The sequence below is a fragment of the Phodopus roborovskii genome, unplaced genomic scaffold, assembly GCF_943737965.1.
Source record: "Phodopus roborovskii unplaced genomic scaffold, PHOROB, whole genome shotgun sequence".
Taxonomy (NCBI): Eukaryota; Metazoa; Chordata; class Mammalia; order Rodentia; family Cricetidae; genus Phodopus; species Phodopus roborovskii.
Window position 1 is genome coordinate 344,772 of NW_026125902.1, and position 15,715 is coordinate 360,486.

The 15,715-nt window shown below is 38.2% G+C and overlaps 1 protein-coding gene across 3 annotated transcripts in view; it reads left to right on the forward strand.

Annotated features, from left to right (window-relative positions):
* Positions 1–15,715, forward strand: part of Phka1 (phosphorylase kinase regulatory subunit alpha 1) — a 141,177-nt gene that overhangs the window by 105,301 nt on the left and 20,161 nt on the right. For 2 of the 3 annotated variants that reach the window (XM_051178933.1, XM_051178935.1), the window contains 6 exons: positions 3,088–3,203; positions 3,491–3,529; positions 3,653–3,691; positions 7,067–7,117; positions 12,133–12,303; positions 15,077–15,130. In XM_051178933.1, coding sequence (XP_051034890.1) covers positions 3,088–3,203; positions 3,491–3,529; positions 3,653–3,691; positions 7,067–7,117; positions 12,133–12,303; positions 15,077–15,130 — 470 coding nt within the window. The remainder of the gene's footprint in view (positions 1–3,087; positions 3,204–3,490; positions 3,530–3,652; positions 3,692–7,066; positions 7,118–12,132; positions 12,304–15,076; positions 15,131–15,715) is intronic. The other variant, XM_051178934.1, reaches the window with a different exon arrangement.

Consider the following 15,715-nt stretch of genomic DNA (forward strand, 5'->3'; position numbering starts at 1 on the left):
ACACACACACCACCTTTTGAAAAGATTTGGTAACATAAACATATATGTAACTCATCTTTTTCCTTAAATGATACAAGTAGATTAATAGCTATCACAATTCATTAAAATTTGTATTTACATTTATTTATTGATTGTCTGCCTGTGTTATTGGGGCAGGGTTACCACAGCACATGTGTGGAGGTAAGAGGACAACTTGTAGGAGTTGGTTCTTTCCTTCCACCATGTGTGTCCCAGGAATTGAACTCAGGACATCAGACTTGGTAGCAAGTGCTTGCACCTGCTGAGCCATCTTACCCTCACATTTCCTTTTTAACTATGTAGTAAATTACCTTTCATTATCCTAAGTCAGGAGGACAACTAAAAACCCACTCTGAATCTTTATTGTATTCAAATTGGGGGTAACTCAGTAAAATTGATAATATTACGGTGTATATGTATGTTTGTGGTTGTGACTTATCCACTGTATCCTTTCAACCCTAAATTCTTGTACCTCTAAGAGTCTGTCACCACAAGCTAATCTTTTTTGGATGGGATGTTTTCAAGACAGGATTTCTCTGTAGCTCTGTCCTGGAACTCTCTCTGTAGAAAAGGTTGGACTCTCACAGAGATCAGCCTGCCTCTGCCTCCTGAGTGCTGGCATTAAAGACATGTGTCACCACCACCTGGCCACAAGCTAATCTTCATATGCGCTTTTTATATTTTTATTAACAGGTGTTAATTTTATATATCACCAAGTTTAAAAGCATTATTTTAGTACATACATAGAGCATGTGTCAATCAAACTCAGTGTGTTCTTTGGGGCTTTGCAGCATATTTACGCTGTATACCTAAAGAAGGAGAACAAGAACCTAACAAAGTTTATAAAAAAGGATTATCTCCTGCATTCAATTAATTATCTTAGGTTATTTTTTCAAGGAGGAATGGCCAGACTTTAGTATGTTTTGTTTTGGTTTTAAAGTCTTTTGAGTAGCTTGCAGGAACAGATCTGACTGTGTTGGTGAGGGAGCAAAGAAAAGACAAATGTGTACAGACATACAGAAAAGCTGAAATAAGTGGATTGGGCTCTGATGCAGAAACCACAGCATCCAAAGGAGATTAGCTAAAGCTGTCTCCTTGTTCAGCTGTGTGCAATTGCTGGGGTCCAGCCTCAGCTCGGGCTCAGGTCGTCCTGAGGAACAGAAGGAGTGTTGGTGCAAGGAAAACTTCTAATCACCAAGCGGATTGCATTCAAGTGGCCCCAAATAGCTCAGGCCATCTTTATTTATACTTAAACAGAGTTTTTTCCTTACAAATGGTACATGAATATTTTTATTATTGACTTATATTGTTACTTTAAAATTTACATCGTGATTTAATGAATACATTGTGATCATTATGAAAGCCCCATTGTTCCTCTTTATGCTTCCCCAAATACATTTTTCAACCCCCTGCATAACCTTATTCTATAGACATAGAGTTCAGCATTTTGGGGGCCTTAACTAAATATCAAGCCAGACACACCCTGTTCTTGAAGCACTTACGTCAGCTGGCAGCTACTTGGAATTACAACATTAAATGGTAATAGACAGGAGAATAGTGCTTTAAGGAAAACAATATTCAAATGCAGACAAGACTTTCATGTCTGTAAAATAGGCTTTTATTCAGTTCCCTTGTCTACAAGAGGGTCACATGCCTCAGTCTCTGTAAAGGGCAGACTTTGATAAGGCACTCTTTTCCCATCCCACTACACCAATATAAGCGCCTATGTGTGGTAAAAATTGACCCATCCATCCCATATTTTACATTACCTTTTCCCCATTGGATCATACTAGATCCTGTCATTGATTCTATATGCTTGGCGTCCAGGGAACTTACTCTCAACAGTTGACACTATGTGTATTCCTGGGGCTTTTCCCCTGTTCTGTGTACACATGCCTTACTTTCCTTTTCAGAACTGTGAGACATGGTTAATGCTCCAAGTGTTGTTTCCTCATATGTACCCAACTGCCTCTATTGAATCAAAAAAGTTTCCAAGATTAGGAGTTGGAGTTAGTAATTCCAGATAAGTAATTTGAGAAACATTAGCCCCCTGTTGAATCTTAGGGGAAAATACTGGAGAAAGAACAGAACTTCCGGGGAAAATTACAGCTGCTGCTTGTGTGACTGACAAAATAAAACTAAAAACTTCCCAAAGAATCAGCAATAAAATGAAAGAGAAAAGAGTCTTCAAGCTGCATGAATTTTGCAAATTACTATGATGTCCTGTGGACTGCTAGTACTTGTCAAGTGAGAGTCTTTTCCACGGGTGCCTTGCCCTGTGGAGACCCATTGGACAAGTAGTCATATGCTGATCCAAGACTGGGCTGCATGGCTTCTGACATGCAATAACCTACTTCTCAGTTCAAGTAAGTTGGACATTTTCTGCACACACTATCAATATTCACACTCAGATCACCAAGGAAGGTTTTGCTGTCTCTCTGAACCTCACCTGGGGAATGATTTGCTACACACACCCGTGAGGCCAGGGCATTGGAGTCCTTGATGTGGCCATGCCAGTGCCAACAGTTCATATCCACTCAGGACTTCATTCACTGAGGACTTCCTCCACTCCCCACAAAACTTAGAAAGCAGGAGCTGAAGAGACAGTACAGTGGCCAAAAGTACTTAAACTCATCCAGAGGATCCAAGTTCAGTTCCTACTTATGTAGAGTAACTCCAGCTTCATGGAACCCAACTCCCTCTTCTGTATATATGTGGCATATATTTGTGTATGCACACGCACACACACACACACACACACACACACACACACACACACACACACAAATACAACACACAAATAAAAATAATTTAAAAATCAACCTTTTAAAATTAGAAAATGCTACTCCTGAGGCTGGGGGTGCTTGTAAAATGCAGACTCTGAATTAGTAGGCCTGATATGGGCCCTGTGGTGCTTGATGGTACTGGTCCAAGAACCACACTCAAAATAGCAAGGTTATACTAGTTTTTTTTTTAATTAAAAACAAAAGATGCACATTTAAGTCTTTTAACACAGTAGAGAAGATTAGACAGGTTATTCTTTTGTCTTTGATCTCTTACTCTATACAGTTCGTCCCACTGACTCAAATGTGAGTCCTGCCATTTCCATCCATGAGATTGGTGCTGTTGGAGCAACAAAAACAGAACGAACTGGAATCATGCAGTTAAAAAGTGAGATAAAGCAGGTAAGATATAGCCTTAAAAATTACTGAGGTGGTCATAATTAATATTGTTAGCTGGATATGATGGTGCATGCCTGTATCCCTGCATGCAGGAATAGAAATTGGAGGATCAAGATGTCAATGCCCTGCAGCCTCAGCTATAAAGCAAGATGGAGGCCTGTCTGAAATACTGCAGATGCTGTCCAAAAACAAAATCAAAACTAAAACATCATTTTGGAGTCAGACTTTTTTAGAATAATTAATTTAGTTTAATACCCTGAGTATAACTTGAACCATTTATTTTTTTTCAGGTGGAATTTCGTAGACTGTCTATCTCTCCTGAAAATCAGGTGAAACAATTAGAGGTCTTTTAACATTGACTGACCTTTACTTACCCTTTTATAATCAGACGTTGTTGTACTAATTTATTTTGTTTCATATCCACAGAATAACTTGAACCATTTATTTTTCAGGTGGAATTTCATAGGCTGTCTATCTCTACTGAGAATCAGGTGAAACAACAAAGAGTTTTAAAGCCTTTAATTCCATATAGCATGCATGATCTTAAGAGCTTTCCACAAGTAATAACAAACCATGGAATCTCCTTCATAACAACTGTTTGTTGCTTTCCTTTTTTTCTGGTCAAATGACTTAATTTTAGGAAGATTGTAGCTGGCAACAGATAACAAGAAACTGATGCCCTGAGTTCCATTATTCCAACAGACTTATGGCTTTTGAGAATAGGTAGCTGGGGGGCTGGAGTGATGGCTCAGCAGTTAAAGGCTATGCTCACAACCAATATAGGAGAATAACTAGCTGGGGAGGTAGATCAGCAATTAGGAACACCTGTTGCTCTTGCAGAGAACCTAGTTTTGTCTTTCAGCACCCACATGGTGGCTCACAACAGTCTGTAAGTCCAGTTCCAGGAGATTTGGTGCTGTCTTCCACTGCATGCATGTGGTACACAGACATACATACAGGCAAAACACTCATACACATAAAATACGAATAAATCTTTTTTTAAAAAAAAATGGGGCTAGAGAGATGTCTCAGTGGTTAAGAACACATGCTGCCTTTGTGGAGGACAGAGATTCAGTTCTCATTATATACATGGTGGCTCACACCTGTCCTTACCTGTAGTTCCGGGGATCAGATGTCCTCTTTTGGTTCTATGGGCACCAGGCACACACATACTACACATGCAGAAAATACATACATAGACACAAAATTTAAAAAATATGTTAGTTTTTCAGAAATTAAAAAGAAAATAAATAGATAGGCCAGGCCATGGTAGCACACACCTTTATTCCCAGCTTGGGAGGCAGAAACAGACAGATGTTTGTGAGTTCAAGGCCAGCGTGATCTACATAGTGATACCAGGACAGCCAGAGCTACACAGAGAAAGTCTCATAAAAAAAAAAAAAAAAACAACCCAAGAAACTCAACCCCCCCCCAAAAAAAGGTAGGTGAAGGCTTTATTTTATTAATCTTTTTGGGGGGAGGGTTAACATGTACAAAGCCCTGGATTTCATTCTAAACACCATAAAAATAAATGGCAGGATGGTTTTATGAGATTTTATCACAAAATCAGACTTTCTTATGAGTGTAAGAGAGGTCCATTGAATGATTCTTGTATATGAAGATGAGACACATCTACACAGGACTAGGAATCAATAGGAGTCACCAAACAATATATTATAGCCTCCTTTCACTGTGAGCAATAACAAATGGCGAATCGCAATATAAAAAGAAGTACCTAATATCTTTTAATATTCTGGGAAATCATAGTATTTTAAGATCTCCAAGTTGAGAAGGTGCTAATTAAATGCCTTCTCTACTTTTCCCACACAACTTCATGTGCTTTGTCAAACCCATTGAGTCCTCTTGGTCCTACTAGCATTGTATGGGTGTAATGCTGTGTACTGAAGCATGATCAGCCTTTTAGGGGCCACATCCCTTTGCTTCCCCAGCAGCCATCAACTACCAATAGCTCCTCATCTGGGAGTGGAGTCTCTGAGCCCCTCCCTAGCCATGCTTAGATTTTGGCTGACTTGGTTTTGTGCATGGTATGAGTTCATGTGTGCAACAGCCATGTCATTTCTGGAAAACACTGTTCCACAGTGGTCCTCTTTAAATCTGTCCACTCCCTCTTCTGCCGTGATCCCTGAGCCTTGAGGGTCTGTGATACAGATGTCCCATTTAGGACTGAGAATTCCACAGTCTTGTATTCTCTTCATGATGACCAGATGCAGGTCTCTATATTAACTACCATCTACTGTAAAAAGAAGCTTCTTGATTTAATCTTGCTATGAGATTAGGGGGCAGTTTGATACTCTGTCATTTTACACAAATGACAGTAGTAAGTTCTCTTGTAGGACCTATGACCTAAAGACTGTTCTTACAGAGATCATTTCTGTGGTTATTAATAACACTTTTTTAAAAAGGCTTAAAATCTCCTGCCTTCACATTAAAACATCCTAGATAGAAGAGGCAAAACGGAGGTTTTGTTTCTTTAAAGGAGGCTCTGAGAACATTTAGGATAATAAGCCAGTGCTTGAAGCCTACTTTTGAAGGAAACTTGAATACTTTCCTTAAATATCCTTTGGAGTTCATATACTATACACAGGGAAGATTGGAATAAGGTGATGATGCTGGAAAGATGGCTTAGTGGTTAAGAGTACTGGCTGCTCATCCAGAGAACCCGGGTTCAGTTCCCAACACCCATATAATGGCTCACAGCATCTGTTACTCCAGTCCCAGGGAAACTTTTTCTTGCCTCCATGGCCACTGTATGCATATGGTACACAGACAAACATGTATGTATACATAAAATAAAAATACCAAAGAAAAAAGTTACTGTTTTTTTTTGGGGGGGGGAGTGGTGTTTGTTTGCTTGCTTGCTTAGTTTGTTTTTTTCTGAGGCAGGGTTTCTCTGTAGCATGTCCTAGAACTGGATCTGTATAGATCAGGCTGGCTTCAAACTCACAGAGATCCACCTGTGTCTTCCTCCCAAGTGCTGGGATCAAAGGTGTGCCCCACCACCGCCCAGCTGGAACTACTCTGTTTTTAAACAAGTGTTCATGTTACAGCTTTTGCCAGGAAATTTTAATTTTCTGAACATTTTCACTATTTAAAATGGAAAGGACAACTTCAGTGTTGAAAGCTGTTCATTGATGTGATTAGTTAATGATCCTTGTCGTGGTGGAGAATGATAATATTTGGGGGTTTGGTTTTTTTTTTTTTTTTTTTTTTTTGTGACAAGGGCTCTATGTAGCCTGACTTCCTGAAATTTGCTTTGTGGACCAGGCTGGCTGAACTCACAGAAATCTGCCTCCCTCTGGCCCCAGAGTTGTGGAATTAGAGGCATGCACCATCACACCCAGCTCATAATACAGTTTTTATAGATATCCAGTATTGTTTATAAATGCTTTATATGATTGGAACTCAAAGTCCATATTGCCAGCTACATGAATATGATGATTAAACATGACCTTTATTTTTTTAGCTACTTGTGTTTTTTCTCCTACGTATTTATTACCTACGGGTCTTCAAGTGAGCCCAAATTGATAAAACTATAATTTAGAGAATAGGTAGCCTAGACTGTCATTACTTTATTTTATAACATTGCTTTTCATCCTTAACTGCCTGTTTGCCATTTTGCATTTTTCTCTGCCACTTACTAGTACTCTAATCTCTAGGCAGAGATTTTACTTATTTTATCCTTTGTCAAGGCATTTGGAGTAAACTTATTTCATTGGCTTTTTAATGATAACATGCTGGGTAATTACTTAAATCGTCTGTAGTGTGATACTACTACTCATTTTTAAAACCAATAATGGTTGCCTTGCCTCTCTTTAAACATTTTATTTTCTCAATTTCTTTTATAGCCTAGTGGTGGTCATCCCTCAGGTATAGATGTGATGTCACCGTCCTTTCTGGTAACTAATCTTACGTTATCTCATGTTTCATTCACAAGTACTTTGACATGCTGCTATATGAATCATAACATAGTATTTAGCTATATACAAAAACAAAAAAGAAAAGAAAACAAATTGGAGGCTGGAGAAATGGTTCAGTGCTTAAGAACATTATTGCTCTTGCAGACAATCTGGGTTCCATTCCCAGTATCCACATGGTAGTTCACAGCTATCTTTAACATTCAGGTACTCCTGTGGCATGCACTCATAAATGTAAAATAAATCTAAAACTAAGAAGCAAATAATTAAAACAAATGGATCATGAACTAACATGACTATAAAACAATGTCATATAAAGGGTCTAATGGGTCTGTTTCTTTCCTAATAAGGTAGGAAAGGAAGTTCAACTCCAGCTTCTGTCCGATTTCAGAAAAATAATCAATTTGATAAGTTTTTGTTATGTATATGTTCATTCTTTGAACTGATGCAAGTGTGCATCACTGTATATCAGACAGTGGACTAGACAGCATCAACATCAGTTTGGAATTAATTTGAAAAGCCAAATTTTGGTCTGTATCCTAGTGATATTGAATCAGAAAGACTGGGCTAGGTCCCAGTTCTAATAGGCTCTTTAGGGATTCGTATGCACTTTAAATTTCAAAGCTACTCGGTTGTGGCAGGTCTTCTGGGAAGTAATTCACTTAGGAAATGTGAAGTAAATGCCAACTTTATGTCATACCCTGGAGATACAGCATTGAATAAAATGGAAATGATTTAATGAAGCTCACAATTTAAGAAGATTCTTTTTTCATTAAATTTCTTTGATTTTTGTTTTTGCCACTTTATTAGAACATATTAAACTATGAAATGAGTTTGGCTATGGCATTTTCTTATATGTATAATGTACTTTAGTCAGATACATTTGTCTGATTTAAATCATAACAAGTTGTGATTTAATTTCTCACAAACTGAAGAAATATGAGCCAAACAAAGAGAGATGTTGGAAATAATATTTTGACTAACTTTAAGCAAATACCCTGCATCGAATAAGGAAGAGTTGGCCAGCTTTGTGATTTCCATGTTAATGACAACAACATTAGTGATTTAGGAAATTAAATTAAGGAAGTTATTTTCTTGGATAATGTTTTCATAATCATTTATTTTGTATTTATTTCTGAATCTAATCTGTCAAATAATCACTTTAACCATATGAATTTCCTCCTTTATTTAGCATAATTTGTCCAGGGTTCTTTATATTGTTATGCATATTGATATTTCATTCCTTTTAGTGTAGAATGGTAACCATAGTATTGTTATACCACATTCTCTTTATCTGTTTATCAGTTGATGGACATCTGAATGGTTTTATGCACAATGTTGCTATTAACCTTTATGTACAGATTTTTACATAAATGTGTGTCTTAGGGTATTTATTGCTATGTTAAAACATCACGTCCAAAAGTAATTTAGAGAAAATTATTTTAGTTTACATCACAATCCAATCACAGTGCATCCTTGAGGAAAGTCAGAGCAAGAAGTCAAACAGGGCAGGAACCTGGAAGCAGAATCTGATATAGAGGACAGGGAAAAGTGCTGCTTTACTGGCTTTCTTCCCATGGCTTGTTCAGCCTGCTTTCTTACATCAGGACCACCTGCCCAGGGATAGCACCACCCATAATAGGCTGGGCCCTCCCCATTTATCACTAATTAAGAAAATGCACTATAGGCTTTCTTTTAGCCTAATCTTACTAAAGCATTTTCTTAATTGTGAGTCCATCTTCCAAAATGACTCAGCTTATGTTAAGTTTACATAAAACTAGCCAAAACTATGTATTTTCATTTCTCTCTGATCTATTTCCCATTGCTGTGAAAAAAAATACCTAATAAAAGTACTTACGTTCACATATCTACTTATAAACACTAAAAGGTAGGATATATTCATGTAAGAGAAAACATGCAGTATTTGTATTTTGAGTTTGGGTTACCTCTGTTAATATAATAATTTCCAGTTGTATCTATTTCCTAAAAATTTTTGTAATTTCGTTTCTCTTTGTGTCCAAAGTTCCATTGTTCATTTTCATTATTCATTCATCAATTGGTAGGCATACAGGTTGGTCCCATTATCATTCTATGGTTACTAGAGTAGCAATAAGCATGGTTTTACAAGAATCTTTGTGGTAGGATGTAGAATCCTTTAGTTATGCTCAGAAGTGGTAAATGGTAGCTGTGTCAAATGGTAGTTGTGTTTTGCCATATTTTGAGAAGGTGCCACAAGGATTTCCATAGTAGCTAAAGTGAATAAAAGTTCCCCACCCCCCCCACGAGATCCTAGCCAGAATTTATTTGTTTGTTTGTTTATTTATTTATTACTTTCTCTTCTCTTTCTTTTTTGTTTGTTTTGTTACTGGGTTTTTTGATTGTTTGTTTGGTTTTTTTTTTTTTTTGTTGTTTGCTTTTTAGATGGGGTTTATCTGTATATCCCTGGCTGTCCAGGGATAAGTCACGGCATATACCGGGCTGGCCTTGTACTCAGAGACATCCTCTGCCTGACTCTGCCTCCAGAGTACTGGGATTAAAGGCCTGTGCCACCCTCCTCTGCCACTACCACCACCACCACTCTGTGTTTGTTTTGTTAATAATAGTAATTATTCAATTAGCCAATGACTTGGAATCTCAACATAGCTCTAAGTTGCATTTCCCTGAGTCTTTACCCATTTTAAATTGGGCTTTTTACATTTTTGGGTTACAACGAGTGTGTGAGTGTGTGTGTGTGTGTGTGTGTGTGTGTACAGGGTTTCTAGTGTGTGTGTGTGAGTGTGTGTGTGTGTGTGTGTGTGTGTGTGTGTGTGTGTACAGGGTTTCTCTGTAGCTTTAGAGCCTGTCCTGGAACTCACTCTGTAGACCAGGCTGGCCTTGAACTCACAGAGCTGTGACTACCTCTTCCTCCCGAGTGCTGGGGTTAAAGAAAGGCCTGTGCTACCACCACCACCTAGCTCTTTTTATATTCTAAATAATACAATATTCTTATAGAATAATGTGACTTGCATATATTTTCTCTTTCTGTGGATTTCTGTTTCATTCTTACTGATGTTCTTTGAAGAACAAAAGTCCTCTATGCTTTTTTTCCCCTAGACAGGGTTTCTCTGTGTAGCCTTGGCTGTCCTAGAACTCACTGTGTAGACCAGGCTGGCCTTGAACTCACAGAGATCCACCTGCCTCTGCCTCCCAAGTGCTGGGATTCAAGGGGTGTACCACCACTGCCTAGATAAGTCATCTGTTTTAACAGATCAGTTTTTTACTTTTTCTTATGTCGTTTGTATCTAAGAAGTTGTTGTCTAAATCAATACCACAAAAATTTAATGCTATCTTTGGACTGTAATACTATATTTTAAAGAATTTATTAAAATAGTCTTAACCTTTGGGGCTATGATTACAACCCCAGCCTCAGTAATTTACTAGGAGTCACGGGACTAATCATATAGTCATACAAGTATGATTTAGTGCAGCAAAAGGATAAACAACAAAATCAGCAAAAGAAAAGTTACACTGGCTGAAGCTCATGGAAACACACAAGATTCTAGAGTCCTTCCACAGCAGAGCCATATAGGATGCACTAAAATCCCTCCATGTTACAGCATAAGTGAAGTGTGGCTAAACAGAGTAGCTGATTAATTAACCAGCCAACACAGAACCCAGAGACTTTGTTTGGGACTGGTCATGTAAACAGCCGCTGTCTGGCATATCCCAAAACCCCAGACACCCAGGCAGAAAGCAGATGTTATACATAAACTGCAGTGTTGACATAATTCCTCCTAAAGCCCACATTTCCAGACTGCAGTCCAAGTGCCAAACCTGTAAAAATGACTTTCAAAAGCAGCACTTCTGTCTTCAGCTGTGTTGACTGTTTTTAACCACTCACCAGGGCAGGCCCCACGCCTACACAAAATGAACTCTGTGGGGTTTTGGTTTTTGCTTATTTTTGCTTTCTTGTGGATGTGTTGTTTTGTTTGAGTGTGGGGTTTTTGCTTATATTTTTTTGTCTTATTGGTCTTTTGCTTGTTTTGTTTTTCCTTTTGTGTTTTTTATTTGTGTGTGTGCTTTTTCTTTTTCCTCTAAACAAGTCATTTGGGCTCCCATTTTTGTATGTGGCGTGAGATAAGAGTACAGCTTCGTTCTTTGGCATGTGAATATCCAATTGTTCAGCACTATTTGTTTAAAAGACTATCTTTTATTCCATCTAATTATCTTGGAACTTTTATTGCTTTCACTGTCTGCCATCATGGACTTTAACACTCTGGAACCATGAGCCCAAGTAAATGCTTTCTTTTATAAGTTGCCATGGTCATGGTGTTTTATCACATCAATAGAAAAGTAACATATAGAGGCTTGTGTTAAAAGTCATGACAGTAACAAACAAAACCATATACCAGCTGGAAGTCAAACAGATTAAGCCAGATAAGCAGATAGTTTGGAATGTCCTATGTTATTGGTATTTTTTTTATCAGTGTTAGTCTGAAGCACCACTGTTCTTTATAAAAATGATTGTATATTTCCCCAGGAAAGAGTACACTAATCAGTTATCCAGTACCAAATGGTCGGCCCTGAAAACATACTTACACATTATACAGACTCATCAGGTTGTATTTATATATTTAGGAATACATATATGTATGACAATGATTAATGAAAAAGCGGCCATGAATTTGAAAAAGAGCAAGGAGGGATATATGAGAGGCTTTGGATGGAAGAAAGGGAAGGAGAAAATGAAGTAATTATACTATAATGTCAATAAATAAAAGAAATAATTTTAAATGATTATACAGAGGTACAACACTGCAAACTGTACAGAGGTTGACTAGCTTTACTGACACATCATTACTTTGGCTCTTTTGTGTGCTTTCTTATTCTATAGAGTATTTACTATTCACTTTGCTATACATTATAACTTTTAGGTTTTGAAATTAAAATATAACTGTTATGATACTTGGTCACAGGGACAAAGCTCACTTTTGATTTACATTCTTTCTTTTTCCAAGTCCCCTGCAGCCTGTATTGCTGCAAGTAATGGATCCTTTCCTACTGTGTGTGGTCAACATACTTCTAAAGATAGTCGTCAAGGTCAATGGCAGAGGCGGAGAAGACTAGATGGAGCACTAAATAGAGTACCGATTGGATTTTATCAGAAAGTATGGAAAATTTTGCAGAAAGTGAGTGTAACACACTTTATTCCCCTCTTGAAATTCAGAATCTAGCTGACATGTGACATAATCATAACATGACTGCAATTATATAAAGACAAAAGGATCTCTGATAAAATGTAGACAAAAACAAAATGATTACTGACTCAGACCCCCTGAACATGGGCCTCAGCTAAAAGGTCTGAGCAGTTTAGGGATGTCGACAGTGGAACCAGGATGTATTCTTGGTGCACAAAAGGACTTTGGGGGCACATCCCCCATGGAGGGATACTCCCTTAACCTAGAGGGAGGAGAGAAGTCCTAGTCCCTACTCCAAATGACTTGACAGATTTAGATGACTCCTCCTGGAGGGCATCATCCTACATGTGGAGTTGGGGGGGGATGGGAGAGGGGAGGATGGTCAGGGGGCATGAGAGGGTGAGAGAGAAGGATAGAGGGAGGGAGAGGGAACTGGGATTGATATGTAAAATAAAAATAAAAAATAAATTAATATAAAAATAAATAAGAAAGAAAAAACAAAACAATGATTTATTATTGTAGCATTAATAATTTACTCTATTGTTCTTTTTTCTTATGTTTTCTTTTCCCTTTTTTGGTGTTTTTGAGACAGGGTTTCTCTCTGTATCTCTGGGTGTCCTGGAATTTACTCTGTAGACCAGGCTGACCTCAAACCCACAGGCATCCACCTGCCTTTACTTCCCAAGCTCTGGGAATAAAGGCGTGCACTACCACCACCTTGGGGGGTATTGTTTCTAAATAAGGTTTTAAAAATCAGAACCTCTGTGCTTTGAGCCAGAGTTGAACATTGTGAGATATTACACTACATTTGCTGCCAGTCATTAATGTGATGCTAACAATCTTTCTTTGTTGTTATTATGAGAGTGGAAATGTTATTTGCAGTTTGAGCTATTCATATCCATCGGTCACTACCATAAAACAAATGAAAGCAACAATGGTGGCATATGCCTTTAGTCTCAGTACTAGGGAGGCAGTGACAAGTGTATCTGGAAAAACCCTGTCTTGAAAAACAAAACAACTAACAAAAACAAAAAGTGAAGTAGGTGGGGAGTTTGCAGGGGTAGCTCTTACTGCTATTTTTCCTTAGATGAAAACCACTAAACAAATGGAAAGCTGCAATGGTGCTACTAGTTCAAGAACACTCTTGTTTTTGTTAGTGTTGATTTTTTTTCTTTTTGTATTTGTTTTATATGTATGTGCATGCAATGCCAGCAGAGGTCAGAAGATGGCATCAGCTCTCTTGGAACTGGAGTTAGAGGCAGTTGGTTGTGAGCCATCATGTGGGTACGGGAGACTGGACATGGGTCTTCCACAAGAGTAGTTAGTGCTCTAAGCATTTGAGCCAGCTCTCTAGCTCTGATTTATTTGTTTGGAGACAACATTTTGTTATTGTCCAGGCTGGTCTCCAATACAAGATTCTCTCACCTCAGTCTCCTGGAATGCTAGGATTGCTGTCATGCACCACCATGCCAGACCTAAATAAAACTCTTAGTGTGATTAATATTTGTTCCTATTTCTAAGGCCTATTTTACAAAAGACATGTAAGGGCATATCATCACATCATTATGGTGGTGATGGTTTGGGCTAGGAAGACTGTTATGCTCATTGATTGGTCTCATTTATAGAAACACAGACTTTTTTTCTTCTGAGTTAGGTCTCATATATCTCAGGCTGGTCTCATGCTAACCAAAGATGACCTTTTGTCTTTACCCCCTGATGGCTGAGATTACAGGTGTGAACTACCACACCCAGTTATGCTGTTCTGGGGATTTTATCCAAGGCTTTGTGCATGGGAGGCAAACCCTCTATAACTGAGCTGTATCTCTATCCAGTAGGCTTTACTTATACCGTTAGGTGCTACTTTTGCTTTATTGCCCTTAATAAGGACATGAGAAATGCAGACTATCACATCCCTGATTTAGGTTTTTTTTATCTTGTCATCACAGGATCTTCCAGGGTCATCATCAGGTGGTATTTTAGAAACAGTGACAATTGATTCCTCACATTATTTGCTCTGAGGATCTTCATTTCATGGATTGCTGAGAGTCTGTCTGCTTTTTTGCATCTATTATATCATGATAGGGTCAAGTCTGTATTTTATCACTCCACGTATTCATGGATTACTACAATTAAACTCAATACATATGTACTAGGTACCCTTTGTCTAGTATACCACATCACAACTGCAGAACATATGTTCTTTGTCATCAAGGAGTTGAATCTTGTGGCTACCTCCTTTCAAAGCAACTGTTATGCAAAGCCAAAATTATTTGTAATAAAGATGCCTATTCACAAGGCAGGCAAGATGGCTCTTGCCACCCAAGTTTCATACAGGGGACTCACATGATGGAAAGCAAGAACTGGCTCCTACAAGTTGTCCTTTTACTTTCACTCATTTGTTGACACGTGCTTGCCCTGAGCACCAGCACACAGAAATGTTTTAAATGAATGCTTAATTCAGGCCGTAGGATAATAGTATTGATGAGGGACTCAGGTAAAACAAGTGGTAACGACTGTATCCATTAGTACATACTGTGAGTCATTTTCAGCAGCCTAAGTCCCTTAAAAGCCTATTTAATTACTTTAAAGTGTGTGTGTGTGTGTGTGTGTGTGTGTGTGTGCACGCGCACATGTGTGCACATGCACACACCTCTAGCTGGCCTGTGGTTACTCAGACCATAACCTGTGAAGTACACCTAGAAATATGAAATCTTCCTTCTTGCCTCCCTGTTGTTATATTGTAATATGTTTTTCTATCTCTCAGTGTCATGGACTTTCTGTGGAAGGTTTTGTTCTTCCTTCTTCAACCACAAGAGAGGTAAGATTCTGTCATTTACATTTACATGATGGAAAGTTTGCTGGCCTGAAATATTTCAGTTACCAATTATCAAATTGCTATTGATCGAATTGATATTATTGAAACCAAATATGTAAAGTAGTTTTCAAAGAAACACACCCATGCTTTTATAAATCAATTGACTGAACTGCATGAAAGAGGTAAAGAAGGAATGGGAATATTAGACTATAATAATATGGTGCTGGGGAGCTGGCTCAGTCAGTAAACAGCTTTGCTGCTCAAGCATGAGGACTGGAGTTTGGGTTGTTAGCAGCCTTGTTAAATAAAGATGGATATGGCTATGCAAGCCTGTAATGCCAACCCTGGAATGTGGTAACAGGTGAGTTGCAGGGGCTTGCTGACCAGTTAGTCTAGCTGAAATGGAATATTCCAGCTTAAATAAGAGACCCTGTCTCAAAAAAAGATGGAAAAACAATTAAGAAAAACATTTCATGTCAGCTTCTAGCTTCCACATTTGCCTACACAGTCAAGTATACCATCACACATGTAAATAACACACACATACACACCATACAAATGAATAACTGTATGTTTTGTTAATAAGAA